Below are 20467 nucleotides of genomic sequence, written 5' to 3'. Positions count from 1 at the left end.
GGTTTTGCTGGGTAGAGTGGCGGCCAAGAAGCGCCACGTATCGTTATGGCATCGTACCGTTCCCGATTGGCCACTTTCCGGCAATGCCGTCGCCGTCCTTTTCGTCCTTCATATGTAATGTGCGGAATTCCACTTGATATGGGCTTTTTGTTACATGTAAACCATGGCGAACGGAGTAACACTGTATAAAATTGTGATTTAAAAAAATAGATCCAGACATACAAAACTGGTAAAACTAATAACAGCAAATCTTTTATAGCTTCACAACTAAATTTTCCCTTCAAATATTTTTCAAATCTTGAAAAGTAGCCTAGAATGAATGTTTTTTAAGTGAAGGTTAATTAGAATCTTTTTTATAATAATATTTTTTATTTTTGTTTTCTCCATATTCCGATCCCCATTATATGACACATATATTTTAGTCAAAAATCTATCTAATTGAATAATTTGACACGTTTCAATGAGAGTGAAAATTGCAAATTTATTAAAAATTTATATTGAACATTTTCAGAAAAGATTTATATACCGCTCAAATAAAAAGCTAAAGCAGAAAACTGTAATAATCTCGGTAATAATAACAAAAAAATAGTATTCCATATTATTGAAAAAAATCATAATGACCCTTTCTATAAATTGATAATCAAAAATACTTTGCCCTTTATACATTCTTCTTTGTTATTTAAACTCATGATAGTGATTGTGTCACGTTCCCCAGAAAACCATTCCCCCGAATGTACCATTTCCCAGAAAACTATTCCCCAGAATGTACCATTTCCCAGAAAACCATTCCCCAGAAAAGTTTCTTTCTCGAGAGTAGTTTCAAATATTAGTTTGTTTGAAAATTCTTAGAAAATATAAAAATTAGACAAGGTTATTTTATCCATGCCAAGAAATTTTCCTTTTTTTTTGACAACTATTCTTGAGAAAATAACAGAAAATGTTAATTCGGTTTATGACTCGTTCTGTAATTCTAAGAAATTTTCCCTTCTTTTTCAGTCATGTTAAATTTGTTATACACACAGCTAAAAAAGTAGTGAACCAGCTGCGTGTAAAAGGCATGAGTGTAAAATAAATATTGCATTATTTTATGCAATTTTATGTGATTTTACACCCTGAAATATGTAGCCCATCAGTATTGGAACCTACTTGACCAAAATGACAAGCTCATATATGCGTTTATCCGAACAGCTTTGCATCGGTCTGATGGCCGAGTGGGCTAAGGCGCCAGTCCGTACTGTTGGTGCTGGGCTTGAATCCCGTCGGTTGCAACTTTTTTTTGTGTTTGCAAAAATTGTACATGCAGTGTGTAATATTAAGTGTTTATTTTGACGAAGGTGATGTGCATGCTTTTGCATGCGATTTTACCGTCGGATTTTTTGCTGTGCAAATGCCGAATAAATTGCAGTTTCTTTTTATTTCTTGTTTTTCGTGAATGCTATTTTTATTTCGCAAAGAAGAAAAATGTTTGTTAAAATTAAAATATGATTATTGGTGTCATTGGTATAATTCCATTTGACATATTGGACCTTTGGCATATTGCTCATTTTGCATGATGATTTAAATTTTCTAAATTTGATTTAAGGTGACAAAATTTGATTTATCATTTTTGAAAGAAGAAAACTCTCTTGACTTACAATAACTGACTAATTTTTCCTTCTTTTAAGGTCTCCTGACACAAGTTGAATTTCACCTTCTTTAAAGAAGGGAAAACTGTCTTGACTTGTGATATCTGCTAACAGAAGTTGAATTTTGGCTTTAAAGTTTTTTTTCTTGTATTCTTTCTTGTTTCCATAAGGAAAAACTCTCTTGACTAGTGATAACAAATTTAAAAAGTTGTGTAAGTGGTCAAGTATTTTTTCCCTTACTTAAAGAAGGGAAAATTAAACCCGTGTCAGCAGTTATAATAACAAGGCTATAAATTTATCCCTTCCTTAAAGAAGGGAAAACTCTCTTCCTCCCTTTTAAAGGTAAAATTCAACTTGTATCAGTCAGCAAAGTTTTCCTTTCTTTAAAGAAGGGAAAGCTTTCTAGCCTTGTAATAACTGCTGACACAAGTTAACGTGGTGATTATTGCACTCGAGCGTAATATTTCAATCTTTATTTCTCGCATCACGTTCGAGATTTTTCGATCTAAATATTATGATCATAATTTGTCAACGGTAAGTCAAAAAGTCAAATTAAAAACATTTTCAAAATTTTCAAAAAAAAATCAAAAAGTTTGGAGTTCAAAAATCAAAATTAAAGAGAAAAAAAATTTTAAAACTAAAAAAAAATCAAAGATTATTTTTTTTTTATTTTATTTTTTTTTAGTTTTTTGAAAATTTGAAATTATGGAAATTTTGATTTTTTTAATTTTTTGTAAATTTTGTAAATTTTAGAAATTTTGGAAATTTTAAAAATTTTGGAAATTTTGGGAATTTTGGAAAATTTAGAAATTTCGGAAGTTTTGGAAATTTTGGAAATTTTGGAAATTTGGAAAATTTTGAAAACATTCAGAAATTTTGAAAATTTTGGATTTTTTTTAAATTTTGGAAATAATTATAATCACCACGATAAATATTTCTGGGGAACGGTACATTCTGGGGAATGGTTTTCTGGGGAATAATACATTCTGGGGAATGGTTTTCTGGGGAACGTTTCATTCTGGGGAATGGTATTCGGGGGAATGGTTTTCTGGGGAACGTGACACAATCCATGATAGTTGGTAACGAATCTAATTGACTACCATCTGATTAAGGGCAGTCCGAAATTTATTGAAATCGTTAAAATAATTGTTGGAAAATAATTTCGTAACGTTTTTTATTAGTTACTTTTAATTTAATGATAGAATTATGCCGTTTCATAAATTTTTGAGAGTTTTTATGTCACCGTTTTCAAAATATAAAAAAAACTATTAAAATTTTCAATGAAAACAAGTGCATTCAACTGAAACATTTTTTTTCAAATACCAAAAACATTAAAATCAACAAAACTGTTAGGGAACTGTCTTTTTCTGTTTTCTTTAATTTTTTAACAAGTTTGTTTTCCGGCTCAGCACTCAGAGAAAATTTCTGGAGTTTTTGTTAAAGGTCCAATAAACCAAATTTGCAGTTTTTGCTTTTTGAGTGTTGATTTTTTTTCAATCAAATAACTCAAATAATTACAGCATTTTTTTCCCGGTTCACGATCGCACATTGTAAGTAGTTGAAAAAGCTTTCTGTCTTGGCAAAAAGGGAAGGGTAGGTAGAAGGTGCTTATCATTTCGATTGCTCTTTGCGCGCGCGAATCGTTCGCATAACCACCCACCGGCTACCACCCACCCGCAAAGTTAACTCCAAACTCAGCAGCAACATTGTGCAGCCCCGAGGCCTATTGAATTATGCCGGGTGGTGGAAAACAAAAAAAAAGTTTACGGAAGAGGAAATGGAGTGGGAGGAGGGGCAGGAAAAGTGTTTATATTTTTTTCTGCCGTCAGGCGCTTGATGCTTCCCCCCGTCAGTTGGGTTTTACATAGATGAGTCATCCTTTTTCCCGAACTGAGAGCGAGAGAAAGGACTGAAGAGGGTAAACGCGTGAGAGAGCAAGAGAAAAAAGTTTCTTTTGCTCCCCATCGTGATGGGTTCGGTGGAGAAGCCCCAATATAGTGATGTTCGGGGTGAATTCTTGAAATCTTGTTTATATTTTTTGTTATAGTTCGAATACTATCTTTTTTGTTAACTTTTAATTTTTCTTGGATTATTTCGTATTCTTTTAAAATGGTCTTCAAACAATATTGTTTTTGGTGGTTATTGTATTATTGATTTGCGCGGTCGGTCCTGCTTGTTAATATTTATCGGAACACTTAAACTTTGTTTGAGCTATTGCATTTTTTCAAATGTGCACTTTATGTTAAAAAAAATTAACGTAAACCGATGTGACTTTGATAGCTGATGCGACTTCGATAGGGTTTAAAATCATTTGAAATTCGGTTGAACCGAATTGCAAAACTTTTTTTTCAGCGAAAAAAAAATCGCAAATACTACTACTACTGTTGTTTGATAACTGGGCTTTGTTTAACTGGGTGCTCGATAACTGGGCCGTAGCCTAATTAAAAAGCAGACAAACGACAAAAAAACCAAAACAAACCGAAATGACCGAGGGGTTAATAGATGCCAAAAGCCTGTTCAATAAAGAAAACAAACTTTTTTCAAGCTATTATTTATTTTTAAGTCACAATTAAAGAAATATGAAAAGTAAGCATTGTAAATAAATTTGAGTAACTTTTATTTTTATATTTCATCAGGAAAATATTATGCATCGGTGGTCCCCTCGTTATTTTTCGTTCAGCCCAGTTAGCGAGCAGCATTCGGTGACTGGGCTACGTTCTCAGCCCAGTTACCGAACAAGTACTGTACTTACATATTTTGAAAACTAATGATCGCAAAACAGCTTGGTGGGGGGAAACTGCTGTTTTAAACACTTTTTTCAATCAAATGTTTATACCACAGGTAGTAATAGTGTGCGACGTAATTCGCAATTTTCAGTGTAAGACCGGGCCTTGACCGATCTTATGCATTAGGTTCGCGACGAACACGCACTGCCCTTACACCTACACCTCACCCTTGCTCTGAGTCAGTACGAGCAACACGCTAGAACACGCTTTGAGTGTTCGTGCCAGGCATGCACACCTTTTTCCGGTTACGCATTTTAACTCGGTGTACGACGGAATTTAACAAAAAATCAAAACATTTTCGTTCGATCCCAGGCATGCTAAATATGATTTTGAACGCTGGAAATGCATTTCAACTTGTTTTCAGTTGATTTAACTTCTAAATCCAATAAAAAATTAAGTTTTTTGAAAAAAAAATCCCCTTATTTTCCGGATTATTTTTGAAGGGGGGTGCAATGGCCTATGTGAAAAAATAATAAATAAAGAATTAGTTAAGGGAAATAATAACATTGTTTTTTTTTCTTGAAAAACTATAACAGCAACCTTAGTAATGAAACATTCGAACTAAAAAATAAAATTTGCAAATATCAAATCCGATAATTATGTTCGTTTAAAATGTTTACTATACCAATCACAGTTTCTTTAAATTTTGTGTTGTATTTTAAAGTTTAAAGTTGAACATTTTAAGGTTTTTAACTACCATTAATACAAAAGAATGAATGATTAAGTCTAAAAAAACATTTGGGGAAAAAATCCAAATTTAGAGTAAAAAACAGGATTTCATGAAAATATTAAACGGAAGAACGGAAATTGGGTTTTCTGGATATAAAGTAATACGGGGCAAAAATGCGCACAAGCCTTTTTAATGCTCTATTTTAACCTAAAAAGTTCATATTCGGGAATTCGAGATTTGTTTTAGGTCATTTATTGAAATCGCGTTACGAAAAGAACGAACATTTTTGAACATTCGAAAAAGTTTTTCAATATTTTGCATTTTTTTCAATTTAAGATTGGTGCGCTGGAAGTGGGGACGCGAAGTCGTGATTATTCAAATTATTATTTTTTATGTGCTTTTGTGTCGCTAGTCGTATGGGGTGAGTGCATAATTTGTAAAGGGAGCACGTGGTCGTAAAAAATATTCGAAGTGAAAAGTGACTTTTCTGTGCCTTTTGTCGTGAATTGTGTGTGTCGATTGCGGGCGGCGAGGCCACGCGCTTGCCTTACTGAATTATTTGTGTCTTTAGCTTTTTCGTTGAGTAATTGGTATTTTTTTGTGCTTTAGTAATCTTTGTTTGTGATTTTCAAAGCCCTTCTTATATCATCGTTGATCGGAAGGCACGGCGTCGGATAAATTGTGTATATTTTTTTCGAATATAGTTTTTTTATGGCGAAAAAGCCTTTTCTATATAGTGATCGAAAGACGCACTGACATTTTGGATCGTCGAGTTAATAGTGTAGCAAAATAATTGTGTGTGAGTGATTTTGTGTGTTAACCAGAAAGACCTTCCCATAGCTTCGTTGCTCGGAAGGCTCGCCGACGGGTCTGTTATGAAAGTCCTCCCCATAGCATCGTAGCTCGGGAGGCATCGAAAAGCCAATACCTTATCCTACTAACCCAAAAAAATAATAATCACGTGTTGCTTGAAAGAGATGCTGTGGATTCAACGGTCTCAAGCGGTATCAACAAGTATACTGCCCCTGATCGCATAAATGTCTCATATGCATTTTCATAGATTTCGAGTTTTTGATTCAGTTTAGTTCAAAATTGTGTGCTCTTTCGAAAGAGCCTATAATATCCAGTACTTTGTTCTAGAAATCAGGAGGAAATACAGATTTTTCGCGAAAACCTAACACGTAGCCTTATGTATGGGACAAACTTCAAATGCGTTTTTCTCAGCTTGCTGTTTTTGCATATGGGACACTTATGCGAACATGGGCAGTATATAACGATAAACTATGTGCTTGATGAGTCTGCAACTTCAACTATCGGACTAACATTCCTCCCTTTCGTTGAACAGCAGGCTTCTTGGGAGGGCGCCGGTATTAACTAATAAAGTAGGGATCTTCAGAGGTTAAACAGTGAACAGATGGTTGGCTTCCACTGATCATTTTTGATTCATTGTTTAACTTCAGCTGATCTGTCAATAACGGAGTAGCAGCTCATTGGCAGTCAACCATGCTCATGCTCATTTTGCATTTTTTTTAATTTAAAATTAAAATTTAATTTCTCATAAAATGACAGTTGTCCATTTTTTTACAGTTGAGTAACGAAATATTACAAAAAAAATTTATTCAATAAAAAATACGTTTTTTTCTTAAAACTGCGTCCAATTTTGAATGTTTTTGAAGGGGTGATGATTGGTTCCTACATTTCATCTGTGGTCCACAGAGCAATGTTTGGGGGTCCTGGTCAATAATGAAGTAGCAGTTACGGGTAGACACCAATGCAAAAAAAAAAAAAAACTGCGTCCAATTTTAAATAAAAGTCCCTTTGACACCAAACTCAAAACCATCACCATTTCAAAAACACATCTTTCTCAAATATTTTAAAATGGAAGGGGTCTTACAGCCCCTCCGCCACGAGATATAAAAAACGGAGCTCGGATTCGTGTTCAGGGATAAAAATTACCGCTTAGGACAAAGTTTCATGCAAATTGAAAAGCGGTCGGGGCAACTTTTTCCGATTTCGTGTAGGTTGGCGAAGAATTACCCAGCGGTAGTAAAATGATACAATGAAGGGAAATTTCTCGTTATTAAAACAAATTACAAAGGCTATTATAAAATATAAAATTTATTGAAAAAACGATTTACAAAAGTTTACATGAAATGAGTTCAAAAGAAAAGAATGGCTTATTTACAACGCTTTTACTAACCGAAAAATAATATCTACTTTTTTTTCCTTATACAGTTTTTTTTTGCTAGAATCTTTGCTCCAAACGTTGGTTCCTACCACACACTGCTGAAATATGCTTCACACAAAACATTCCATCTTGCGGGCTATTTTGAGGAGGTGGGCGATCCAACCAACACTGATGTGGGAGGGAATGTTTAACATATTACACATATTGTCCTAGGCGCCTTACTGCTCTAATAATACACATGTTTTATCTGTTAATCCATGGGTTGATTGGTTGCGAAGGGTAACTTTGCGGTTTCTTTTTTAATGTTTTTAACAAACAATGGTAATGTGTAACGGTAATGGTAATAATGTACGATGACGTAATAGAGCGTGAAAGATGAGGCTTACACGCTACGCAACAGTTTCGCAAATCTCGAGTTTTTTTTGAAAAGGTCCAATAAACCAAATTTTCAGTTTTTGCTTTTTGGGTGTTTTTTAATACCCCTGACTCAGAGCGGTTTCAAAAACACCCAAAAAGCAAAAATTGGAAATTTGGTTTATTGGACCTTTTCAAAAAAAACTCCAGAAATGTACTAACAACAAGTCAACAATCGTAAAATCACTTTTTTTTCTTCTATGCTCTCTCTCTCTCTTATAAATACAATCGATCAAATTCTTCGTTCCACGAATGAGTGCACCTTCAGTATCTCCTTACTGCTGCGCCAGGGGGAGGGAGGAAGGCAGTGTCATGTTTTGTTCTTTTGCTACTACTAAATATCGCGTTTCTTTTTGTCTATGCTACACAACTGGTACTATTCTTTTGGCGGGCTCTGCTCAGTGGTTTCGTCCTTGTAGACGCACATGGCTTCGTCGGCCCCGTCCGGGCAATCCGTCACCTGGAATGAATCAATTTTATGGAGTTGAGTATAGGAACTATTTATGATCCCAAGTAACAAGCAAAATGCCTTTACTTCTTAACAGGTTTTATAAAAGGTTTGAAATTTGCTTTTCTGTTTTATGAAAACATTGATCAAAACTTGCTGGGTTTATGATACGAAAGTTTTAAAAATATCTTTAAGAATACTTTAAGAGCATGGAACATAGTTTTATATCACACTTCATTGTTTCTCTTAAAGCTATCCCAGAGAGGTTATTTATAAGACTTTTAAGCATTGTCAAAACTGCTTTGAAACTAAATTAAAACTACTCTGTTCTATGAAAGCATATTTCCAGATTATTTGAACTTGATCTGTCAAATCACATTTTTTTGTACAGTCGGTCGGTTTAGTGTCAAAGAAACGTTTACCAAAATTTGTGATCCCGGTAAACAAGTGATACTTTTCGCCCGTTTCCGGCTCCAGCGCGGATGTAACGGAGTACACCTATCCGAGGGTGATTGAGTACATGCCGATTTGGTCCATTGACATGCATGGGCAGTAGATGTTTTTTTTCCGGCACGTGTTGATCGAGTAACACGAGAATCATCATGGGCGCCGATTCCGTAGCTACCGTGAAGCCGACGCGCAGAATCGACAAGCTACAAATCATCAGTTAGGCCATCCGTTTGTCCGTCAGAGCCGTTCGAGGATAAGCTGGATAAGGCGTTCCGAGAAGCGGATAAATTCGTCGCGGAGTGCTAGTGTTTTGGTCTAGTGTTGTTTATTAAAATCAGTGTTGTTGTGTCGACGGTAAATTCCTTTATGCGAGGAAAACTTATGATGATCCCAATCAAATAAATGAATAAAGAATATGAAAAAAATATATTTTGTTTTTTATCCAACGATGAAAAAATAACCATAAAAAACGTTTTGGATCTATCTCCTGCTAACTAAAATTCGCATGCGCTACGGTCGCAGTACTACGCCTTTTGCTCTTGGTTAAAATCGCCTTAAAGCTCACTGCAGTCTACATGTTCTTGCTTAATCTTGAACAAGAGCTTCGCAAGAAACAAAGCTCTTAAAGTTGCTTGTACAAGAGCTTCTTAAGAAAAATGGCCCTAATAACTGCTTTGAGTAAGAGAGAATAGTTTTTATGAGTTCAGCCATATTAACACGAAAAAGCAACGGCCAAAAATGGAAGCCATGTTGATTTTTCAGAAAAAAAATAATTAATCGGTCCATCAAAATAAAAAATCGATGCAATTTTGAACGATTCATGCCTTCGATGCATATTTTTTCGAGGTATCTAAGAAAACTGACCAGTGAAATTTTGATGGCAAGAATTTTTCAGTTAGAACGGCTGCGTTAAGTCCCAGTAATTTATTATTTTGATATTATTTTATAGTTATCAATATAATTTTATCTTTTTTCATTGGCCATTTGTGATTTATTTCATAAAGAATTATTGAATTTAACGAGATTATAATTAGAACTGATTTTCCTTCGACAAATCAATTTTATCTTCAACGAGAGAAAACATCTTTAATGAAAGTTTATTTCAGTCTTGAAAACCTCTTCTGTGCGGTTATAAATTTAAGAAGCTTGAGCATAAGTTTTATTTAAGCAATTAAATACACCTGCAGAGTGTTTTAAAAATCAATGTCTATGCTGATGAGTGTTAGATGACTCCTAATAAATGGTCATGATAACCTCCTAAAATAGTCCACTTTGCTCTTAACTCAGGTTTAATGCTGATTTATTGTTGTCCTGGGGATAAAATGGCTTTATGGTCATTTTTAGCTAAGATAACTTCAATCTCTCCTCAAGATGGGTACAAAACTGAAAATGTTACTTGGGATTACAGTACTGGTTCGGTAACTGGGCGTTGTTTAACTGGGCTGCAGCCCACTTAAAAAGCAGACAAACGTCAAAAACATAAACAAACATAAATGACCGAGGGGTCAATGGATGCAAACATCAAGTGTAATTATAAAAAAAAAAAGTTTTTCAATATTGCAACAAGTAAATACAATAAAAGGAAGCTTGAAAAATTAGCTCTAGACACAAATTGAAGCAATTTTAAATTATTTTTATTAAAAAAATATGATGCATTGATGATCCCCTCAGCATCTTTTGTTCAGCCCAGTTAGCAAGCAGCATTCGGTAACTGGGCGACGTTCTCAGCCCAGTCACCGAACAAGTGCTGCAAAAACATTATCTCTACGATCAGCCTGTGTTGTTCTATTTGATCACTCACCTTATCACACAACTGGCTCACTGAAATGCAAATTCCGCTCACGCACCGCAGCTCCCCCTCGGGACACGGTGACGCGTGTGCCGTCGTCAAGAATGCCCTGCTGGTGCTGCTGTATCTGAAATCGTTCTCCGAGTCCGACGTCATCATGATTTCCTTGCTGTCCTGGAAGTTACCTAAAAGACAATTGAATCGTTAAAGAAAATTTCAAATCCTGTACAAGTCACCATTGAGAGATTACTCAAAGACTTGGGAACCGAAATGGTCCTCGTGGTTTCCGCTTCCGTCTGATCCTCCAACCGCGCTGTCCTGCTCTCAACGGTTTCGGTACGGTTCCTGCGGTTGATCTGGGGCACGTTCTCCGCTGCCGTTGGCTCGTACTCGTCGTCCTCCCGGGAAGAATCATAGTCCGGATAGTGTCGCTGCTGGCGACCCGATTTGTCCTGCTGTTGATCCTGTTGGTGCAGATTACGCTCCCGATCCTCGTTCGTAATCGTCAGGTATGGTTTGCTGAAACTCTCGGATTGTTAGCAAAGAGGATTCGGAAAAAAGCTCAAAACCTCAAAAGCTACTCACCCGTTGACGGGACTGTTCGGAACCTGGACCTGCACAAACGGATACTCACGTTGGCTGCCGAAGGCCGTTGGATAGGTGGTCGGTTCATCGTAGTAGCAATCCAGCTCGTCGGACGCGTCCGGGCAGTCCTCGTACTGATCGCAGCGCCACTTATCTGGGATGCACTTGTCGTTCGAAAGGCACCGGTATTCGTCCCGCTCGCAGAACTTGCAGTCAGATTCGTCCTCACCGCTTTGGCAGTCCTTGATGTTGTCGCATCTTGAAACAAAGAATTTCATCAAAAATTTAATTTTTAACATTCTTAAAAAAGACTCACTTCCATTGAAGTGGGATGCAGCTCGAGTCCGCGCACTGGAACTCGTTGGCGTAGCACTTGCTGTGTCGGGTTGGATCCTCACACACGGCCCGGTCGTTGGAGTCCGGATAGGCGTCGCAGTCAAACGTGGCGGTCAGGACCTCCGAAGAGGCGATTATGTGTGCGCACGGTTCCAGAATGGCTGAAGTGGGGATTGGGAGAGAGAGTATTATTTTTTAAAATTTAATTCAAACTCATTTGAGTAAAAGAAATAAACTTTGTAATCCAAATCATCTAATACAGTAGTTGTGCGGTAACTGGGCGCTGTTTAACTGGGCTGCAGCAGACAAACGTCAAAAAACCAAAACAAACCGAAATTACTGAGGGGTTAATGGAGGCAAAAATCATGTTCAACAAATAAAAAAACTTTTTTTAAACTTTTATGTTATTTCAAGTCACAAATAGAGAAAAATGAAAAGTGATCATTGTAATTGATTTTAAGTAACTTTTATTTTTATATTTCATCAAAAAAATTTATGCATCGGTAGTCCCCTCGTTATTTTTCGTTCAGCCCAGTTAGCGAACAGCATTCGGTGACTGGGCTATGTTCTCAGCCCAGTTACCGAACAACTACTGTAATTATGTTTTGTTTCTGGAGTTTTTTTTGAAAAGGTCCTATAAACCAAATTTTCATTTTTTGCTTTTTGGGTGTTTTTGAATACCCCTGACTCAAGGCGGTTCTAAAAACACCCAAAAAGCAAAAATTTAAAATTTGGTTTATAGGTCCTTTTCAAAAAAAACTCCAGGTTTGTTTAAAAACGTACTTTATTTGAAAAACTCACAGTTATTCTAGAATAATAGTATTTTAGTACAATAAAAAAAAACTTTGAAAAAGGTTACTTAATCCACCGAAGGGTGGTTGATGCCTTCCTCACAAAATCATAGTTTTGGTTTTGATAAAATAAAAATGTCCAACCTACAAATGATAGGGTTAGCAGATATTCAATCTTATAGTATCATTTGAAAGACATTTTAATTATCCAACAAACAATAGATCACATTATTGATCCAGATATTATTTTTATCCGAATATCTGTGATCCGAGTCCAAAAAGTGCATAAATCACACTTAATTGCTCATAACTTTTGATAGAGTTATCAGATCTTCGATGTTCGATCTCATTTGAAAGGTCTTTCATTTATCTAACAAACGATGGGTCGCGTGATGGACCCGAACACTATTTTCATTGAAATATGTGAAATCCGTCCTCCAAAAAGTGTTTAAATAACACTTAAGTGTTAATAACTTTTGATAGGGTTATCAGATCTTCGATGTTTTAGACTCATTAGAAAGGTCTTTCAATTATCTAACTAACGACGGGTCGCATGAAGGACCCGGACACCATTTGTAATCTGTGATCCGGCCTCCAAAAAGTGTTTAAAAAACACTTACGTGCTAACAACTCATGATAGGGTTATCAGATCTTCAATCTTGGGCTCGTTGGAAAGGTCATTCAAATACCTTTCTAAAAATGTATAACATGACGGGTTTTCTTACAAAAACCACCCTTTTTACAATGTTCCGGACTTTCCTCAAAATGTCAAAATGTTGTTTAGCATAACTTTTGAAGTACTTAACTAAACCTGCTGATTTTAAATAGAGACTTATGGGACCCCAAGATGGATCGAATGAGACCAAAACGGTCAAAATCTGTGAAGTCAATCCGGAGCTAATCGAGTGACAATTTTTTGTCCACCCACCTACACAAATCCACACAGACATTTGCTCAGAACATGATTCTGGGTCGATAGGTATACGTGAAGGTGGATCGAACGAGGTCGAATTAAGAAGTTTATTTTTCGAGTGATTTCCTTTCCTCAGTAAGGTGAGGAAGGCAAAAAGTAACGGGCCAACAACTGTACATCGTTTTTGTAGTATGAGGCTAAGAAGGTTACAGACAACATAACAGAAAGACAAAGAGGAAAAGAGTTGTTGTCATTTTCTCAAGTCCTCCCAATGCTTCAGCTTTTTCTACTAAGTAGACGATTTTCGATAACTTCAGCTGGTTCCATAGAACTAGACTTCAAAATAAGTTCTGTTTTCGGCAAAACAAATGATCGAATATTCTCATTTCAAAATTATAGGGGAACAGCATCTAATTCCTCTAATGTTGGCAGGTCAGAACTTTGACATTCAATTAAAGCTAATTAAAAGCGTTTTCAACTGAAATCCAGTAATAAATAGCTCAATAAGAAGTGAGCAAGCATGTTTCTATCAAAAGTTTTGCAAAATTTGTTGTTTAAATAGTGAAAATCAGCAAATTGGATGGAGTTAGGAGCGAGTGCTTAACCTGCCAAACATACGAGAATTTCCCCTATGACTGGATTGAATTTTTAGAACATAATTATTTTTTTATAATTATTTAATGATAAAATTCGATCAATTTTTTTGCTAAAACCTGATGTTACATTGCAGCTTAGTTCCCTGAAACTAGCAGAAAATTATTTTGCAAGATTGAATTTTGAAAGTGGGATCATTTTTGTTCAATTTGTTTTGTTATCTCACAAACATCGAGTAATCTTCAGAAAGTTATCTTACAAAAACTGACCTGAGTTTATCTTGCAAAAATCGAGCTGAAGTTATCTTGCAGAAATTACAAAAACTGACCTGAAATTATCTTACAAGAAGTTAACTCACAAAAAAGAATATTTTTTCCTAGCGTCTACCAGATGTAAATTTACACATTATTAGAGGTAAAATTAAAGCTTTTTTCTGACATAAAAGATGTACTCCTTTTTAGATGAAATTTTACCATGATTTTTTTTACTGTGTAATCTAACACAAACGCAGACAGTCTGATGAAAGCATGCTGGAAAGTCTTGTGCTTAGATTAGAACTTTTCTTGTCAATATTAATAATAGCAATACATCCGAGAACACCCGAAAATGCCTTACAAAAATTAAAGCGGCCAGCCCTACTACGTTGTGTTTACCGCAGAGAGGATTCTGTGAACGGATCACATTCCACAGAATCTACAGGGGAGGAGGGATGCGTGGACATACCGTCCACAACGCTCCAGTTTATTTTTGCATTATTGTTGTGAATGTTGTGTTTAGTGTAAAGCTATCTGAAGCTATCTTGTAGAAATTAACTTGAAGTTATCTTGCAAGAAGTTTTCTCTCAGGTATGTAGCTAAGTAAAACTTGCCGAAAGTTATCTAACAAAAAACAAATCGAGCTGAAGTTATCTTGCACACAATGAGCTGAAGTCATCTTGCAGAAATTGACCTGAAATATTTTGAAAGAAGTTAACTCACAAAAATTGAGCTAAAGTTATCTTGTAGAAAGTAAACTTATAAAAAAACGAGTGGAAGTTATCTTACAAAAACTGACCAGAAATAAACTAGCAGAAATCGAGATGGAGTTATCATGCAGAAAGTTATTTTACACAAAAAATCGAACTAAACTTATCTTACAAAAACTAACTCACAGAAATGTAGCTAAAGTTAAAAAAAATCGTGCTGAAGTTACCATGCAAAAATAATCGTGCCCCAAACGAGCTGAAGTTTTCTTTCAGAAATTGAGCTAATGTTATCTTGGAGGACGTCAACTTATAAAAAACGTGTGGAAGTTATCTTACAAAAACTGACCTGAAGTTAACTAGCAGAAATTGAGCTGAAGTTATCTTACAGAAAGTAATCTTACAGAAACTGACCTGAAGTTATCTTGCAAGAAGTTTACTCACAGAAATGTAGCTAAAATTAAAACAAAAATCGTGCTGAAATTATCTTGCACAAAACGAGCTGAAGTTATCTTGCAGAAAGTTAGTTTATAAAAAAACGACCTGAAGTTCTTTTACAGAAATCGAACTTAAGTTATCTTGCAGAAAGTTATTTCACAAAAAATGAGCGGAAGTTATCTTGCAGAAAGTTAGTTTACAAAAAATCGAGCTTAAGTTGTCTTGCAGAAATCGAAGTCATCTTGCAGAATCCAAAATTTTAGAAATAAATCATCGCTGCAAAAACTTGAGTACTAAAAAGTTGTCTTGCAGCGATGTTTTTTTTTAAATATTTTTAGTACTTGTAAGATAACTTCTGCCTTGAGCTCCGACGTGTTTTAAAAAAGGTTTGGAATTGAAATGTCCGTCCATTTTAAATGAGATTTTAACGTGGATTTTAATCGCATACCGTTTTAAAACTCAGAAAAGGTGGATGTGTCGACGGATGTTGTCCACGTGGTTCTCGGATGACCCCGAATTCAACAAAAACTTCTAATCAATTTTACAGGAGTTTTAGAAAATCTTAAAAAACACCCAACTCACACTTGCAGATCCGCTTGCACGGTGCCAGCGTCCCCATCCGAGTGGGCCGGCACTCGGGCTCCAAAATGAGACACACAAACTCCGCCACCCGCACGGAACACTTGGAGTTGATCAGATACTGGAAGTGCTCGTACTCGACGTTGGTCAGCCGCCGGTTGCTCGAGTTGGTCAGATCGTACTGGAGCACCCCGCGACACAGGGGCAACGAGGTCGACTTGCAAATGCCTGAAAGGAGCCGGCCAAGAAAGGGACAGGGCGTTAGTTGGGATGGGTTCTTCCGCGGGGAGCTCACCTCTCCTCCTTCTTCTCTTCTGCACGGTTTAGGGCTGTCTAGTTGGCTTGTGGGGGCAGTACCTTCTTCGGAAATATTGAAACGTTTCAAACCTTCGGTGGTGATCTCAAACCGGGACAGAATGGGCAACGTCGGCGATACCTTGGTCCGGTACAGGCTGGAGTCCGTGGTGGAGGTGGTGATGCCCGTCGTCGACGAGGACGCGGAAGTGAGATTTCGCTAGAATGTTTTTGGGTGGACGGTTAGTTTCAGGGGGGAACGGGGTTTGAGGGGGGTTTTGGAATGGTTTGAGCAGTTCTCTAGGAATCAGCATTTTTATTTTTTTACATGGTGGAAACAAAAATTCTAGAGAACTGCTCTTTTGCGAGTGGAGATAGGAAAAGCATTAAAATAGATATTGATGATGGTTCTGAGGCGTGAACGTGGTCGCGTGTAAATGGTGGGAATCCCATCGGGGTTGGATAGCTGGTCAAATTTGAGATATTTACAGTTGCAAAAAAATCTTTGGTGAACTTAAAACACCTCGTTTGTGGTAAAAACAGAGAAGAGTGTGTGTGCTTAATGTACAATAGTTGGGCAATTTATCATTTTTTCCCTGTCCGGACACCAGCCACCACACAAGGAAGAACTTTCTTCCCACCAGCCAGGCAAGGAAGATCAAACTCAAAGCCACCGGGTGTTCGTGGAAACCTGTGGTGTGTTTTCGGAAAGGGGTGGGTTCATGCTGCCGCTGCTGGATCCCGCCAACCCAAGGAAGGGGTGGAAAAGAAATTTTAATTGAAAACTATAAATCACTTCTCTTTGTTTCTCAAGTTTCAACAACTGTTCATTCAACATCCTCAACAGACGCTCATCCTCCTCGATTGGGACGCCAAAGCTATTCTGATGGCCTGAGGTGAATCCAAACGATCTGAGGGGCATTCCCCGCAGATTCGGTCCTCCCACCTGTATCCCGCCGTCCAAGTCGTGGTGGTGATGCACGTCATCGATGGCCCGCGTCGTGTGTTCATCAGCTGGCACCTCGAACACCTCGTCCTCGTCGAACTGAACCCGGCCCTTGGTGTAGTCCTTCAGTGAGATGGTGCTGGTCTTCCGGACCGGTGCCGTCGTCGTACTACTCAGCACCTTCACGACCTGGGCCGGAGTTTCCTCGCTCAGACTCTCGTGCTCCGTCGAGGTCGACGTCCAAAACGTGTTCTGACCTTCGCCGTTGTTGGTCTTTTTGACCAGCACCGCCAGCAGGTCGTTATTCAGCCCAAACGAATACTTGGAATTGGGAGTGGCGCCGTCCTTGGAGAAGCCAATCGCGTTGTCCTTGTGATCGCGGCCGAACGTCGTGACGGGGCCGCTGTCCAGATCGTTGGTGTGCGTAAAATCGTTGAAGTCTATCGAGAGGTTCTCCTCCACGTTGTACACGTCGCCGTCGCCGAGCAGCGAGCTGCTCATAATGTCCCTATCTACAAAGTTCAGTTTCATATTAATTCTATAATATTATTTATATACAAAAAAGTCTCAAGAATAACTTTCATCCACTTACCTACAACCAAAAAGTACACGACTAAACCTAGCAAACTGCAAATCAGCAGCAGTCCCAGTGGCCACTTGAGGAAGCGCCAAATCTGATGGAGTGTCCGGCGGAAGCAGCCTCGCGAGTGCACGGATGGGCGGAAGAAGGAATTGATGGAGGAGGCGCTGGTTAGCGGGGACTGCGAGCCGGACGCCTTCCAGAAGTTGTAGCTCTGGCGGCTGGTGTGCAGGTGGCTGGGCAGGGAGTTGGGCGCGGACGAGTTGGGGCAGTTCTGGGTGGGGGAGGATGAGGTTGTGTAGCCGCTGTACGGGGTGCCCTGGAAGGGGGGGATAGAGAAAGAGTAGAGAATTTAATATTAGTTGGTATTGCAAGAATTTTGAAAAATTTAAAATTTTCAACCAGCAGGATCCAGATCAAAAGTGCTACGATGTGGCAAAAATTTGGCATGGGAGTTCCTTGGCCAAAATAATCAGACCCGTATTTTTTTTGTTTAGTAAAAGGGTAGTCCTAGCCGAAAAAGGGTAATCCAAAAAACTGCGTTTTGACCATTGTCGTAAAAAAAAACAAACACTTTTAAAAAAAAATATCTCCGGTACGGCTGATCCAATTTTAGCTCGCCAAGTTTCAAAAGAAATGTGATTTTTTGGGCGTTTAATCAAAAATACTAAGACATTTAAAAACATTGCTGACCACGGCTTACAGATCAAATGGAAACTTGTTTACTGATTCGAAGGTACAAAGAGTACAAAACTGAAAATATTTGTCTATTATTTTTTAGGATGTTCTACGTAAGTATCTGGAAATTGTAAATATACAGAAATAGGCATCTGCAAAATTATTTGAAAAAAAAAACTCTGTAAATTAATTGTACATAAAACACCATGCGTCTCCCGCAAAATGTACTGGGTATTCATTTCTTTGGAGAAGCATGGTACTTGGAGTTAATAATGCCATTTTTGGACTAATTTGAAACAAATCGAGGCACTTTTGATCTGGATCTTACTGGTTTGACGTGAAATCGCTGTATTTATGAAAAAGCTAAACATAGGAAAAAATAACATAACACAGGAAATAAATAATGAATGCATAAGAGGCTCATTGGGTTTTGCAAAATATAATTAACAAAAAATTGACAATATAAATGTATATAAGAATGCAAAAAAATACAACAACAAAAGTTCAATGATCAAAATAACCTCCTGAAAATTAAAAACATACAACTTCTCTATGACCAAAGAAGCTATTTTGCGTCATTGGTTCGTCCATACATGTTTCCATATTAATTTGATTGCTGCCCATACAAAAACGGTATGTAAATACTCTAGAATCTGAAACGGCATTTCTGTTCAAGTTTCGAATGACCTACAACATCGTAAACCTTGTAAATTTGGTGTAGCTGTATAGCTGATTTCATAACGATTCCAAAACACTATAAATTTGTATAGTTAAGATGACTATTTATAAAAACAAAGCCCATGTCTCCCATATAGCCAAAATCCCATAAGCCTTGTACCTCGCATATGCGTGCTTCGCATAAGGAACCCCCATATGAGTTGCATATGCGAGGTTTAACTGTATTGGTTATATTTAAGAGCGAGTCCACGAACCGGGCATACCCCTTTCTAGTTTTTTTCTTATCCTATTTGATTTTTTCATGTATTTAAACACCTTTTTTATTTTTTTTCTTGTTTTTCACATTTTCTACTATAGAACGATACCAATATCATTTAAGGTGAATCCGTTGATAATTTTCGAAGATAATTGATCATCACTCTAAAATGCTCTGTATTGAATTCAACTTAACAATTTTTTGCACCAAAATGAATCAGCATGTGCCGGTTGTTGCCTTCTTGAAGTTTAACTATGTTTTTGGAAGTATTTGGCCTATTCTACCACCTCAAATCATTACATTTTGCCTTTCTAATTTGTTAATGTTTTTACAGTCACTTCTTCAATTTTTTGCTTGTTTTTCAAATTTTCTGCTCTAGAATGGCACCATTATCTTTTGAATGGTAGAAAAATTTGTAGAGGCATAGTCTGGGACATTACAAAAATTACTGCATACTTCTATTTACTTAAAATAAAGGAAATGTTAGTAAAAAAACACAGACATTTTTAAAAACATTGGTAAAGTCACATAAAACAAGTCAAACTTCCAACCCTTAAATTTTCTAAAATTTTAAGGGTTCTTCTTTCCAATGCTTTTTAAAGATCAAAAATTGGTTGAAAAATTGATTCGTCTAGAGGCGGGGTTGGGTTGTAGAGGGTTAATGACGATTTCAATAACTTTACAAGGAATGGGATAATCGTTACCAAAAAGTATAAGCATGTGTAGGGCACTGACATCTTGTAGAAGTAATTTTGTCAAAATATTGATAGCGACGCAAAATTTAAATCTCTGAACGAAAAATGATGGCAAGGATGGGATCTTCACGCTAAATTGTAAAATAATGCTTAGAGGCATAGTCTGGTACACTACCATTTCACTGCAAACTTATCAGGCCCGTAGCCAGGGGGGGGGGGGCTACCGGGCTGCAGCCCCCCCCGAAATTTTTCCCATTTTTTTAAAATTGTACTACCTTAAAAAAATCTCAAAACAATGATTGTGTGTACTACCTTAAAAATAATCCTAATACAATGATTGTGTGTTCTCTCCACAGAAATAATTTGTAAGATAGTGAATCAAGAATAGATTGATCAAACTAAGTAATTTGCCTGTCCATTGCCGAGCTCAGTTTTCGTAGATTATGGATCCAATATTTAAAAATTGAGCTGCAGATTTGAACATAGTTCCATTCAGTAACGTTTCATTTATCTCGTAGTTTTAGCATTACATTGGTTAGGGTGGTCCAAATCTGGGCTTACTTGACGCTACCCCCTAAAATCAAAGATTGACCCATCACTAGCCTAAGTTCCAAATTTGAGCTTTTTCTGACCACTGACCACCAAGTTTGAGAAAAATCGTCAAAATGTATGGAGAAAAGCAACTGTTTCAGTTTTTGACCTGTGGAAGGCGCAAAAACTTACCAAATTTCATAACTAATATCTTCTTTAAAATTGGAAAAACTTTCCCGAAG

At 37.0% G+C, this 20467-nt stretch overlaps 1 protein-coding gene across 4 annotated transcripts in view; it reads right to left on the bottom strand.

The window, feature by feature from the left end:
- Window positions 1-7998: 7998 nt before the first annotated feature.
- Window positions 7999-20467, bottom strand: part of LOC120414895 (uncharacterized) — a 134260-nt gene continuing 121791 nt past the window's right edge. For 2 of the 4 annotated variants that reach the window (XM_039576218.1, XM_039576219.2), the window contains exons 3-10: window positions 17400-17706; window positions 16808-17319; window positions 15571-16081; window positions 11272-11452; window positions 10956-11213; window positions 10621-10889; window positions 10383-10555; window positions 7999-8143 (exon numbers count right to left, since the gene is read on the bottom strand). In XM_039576218.1, the coding sequence (XP_039432152.1) occupies window positions 8060-8143; window positions 10383-10555; window positions 10621-10889; window positions 10956-11213; window positions 11272-11452; window positions 15571-16081; window positions 16808-17319; window positions 17400-17706 (2295 nt within the window). In that variant the 3' untranslated portion in view covers window positions 7999-8059. The remainder of the gene's footprint in view (window positions 8144-10382; window positions 10556-10620; window positions 10890-10955; window positions 11214-11271; window positions 11453-15570; window positions 16082-16807; window positions 17320-17399; window positions 17707-20467) is intronic. The other 2 variants (XM_039576220.1, XM_039576221.1) reach the window with 2 other exon arrangements.

The sequence above is a fragment of the Culex pipiens genome, chromosome 2 (genome assembly GCF_016801865.2).
Source record: "Culex pipiens pallens isolate TS chromosome 2, TS_CPP_V2, whole genome shotgun sequence".
NCBI classification, from domain to species: Eukaryota; Metazoa; Arthropoda; class Insecta; order Diptera; family Culicidae; genus Culex; species Culex pipiens.
This window is presented reverse-complemented; position numbering and strand designations above follow the sequence as displayed.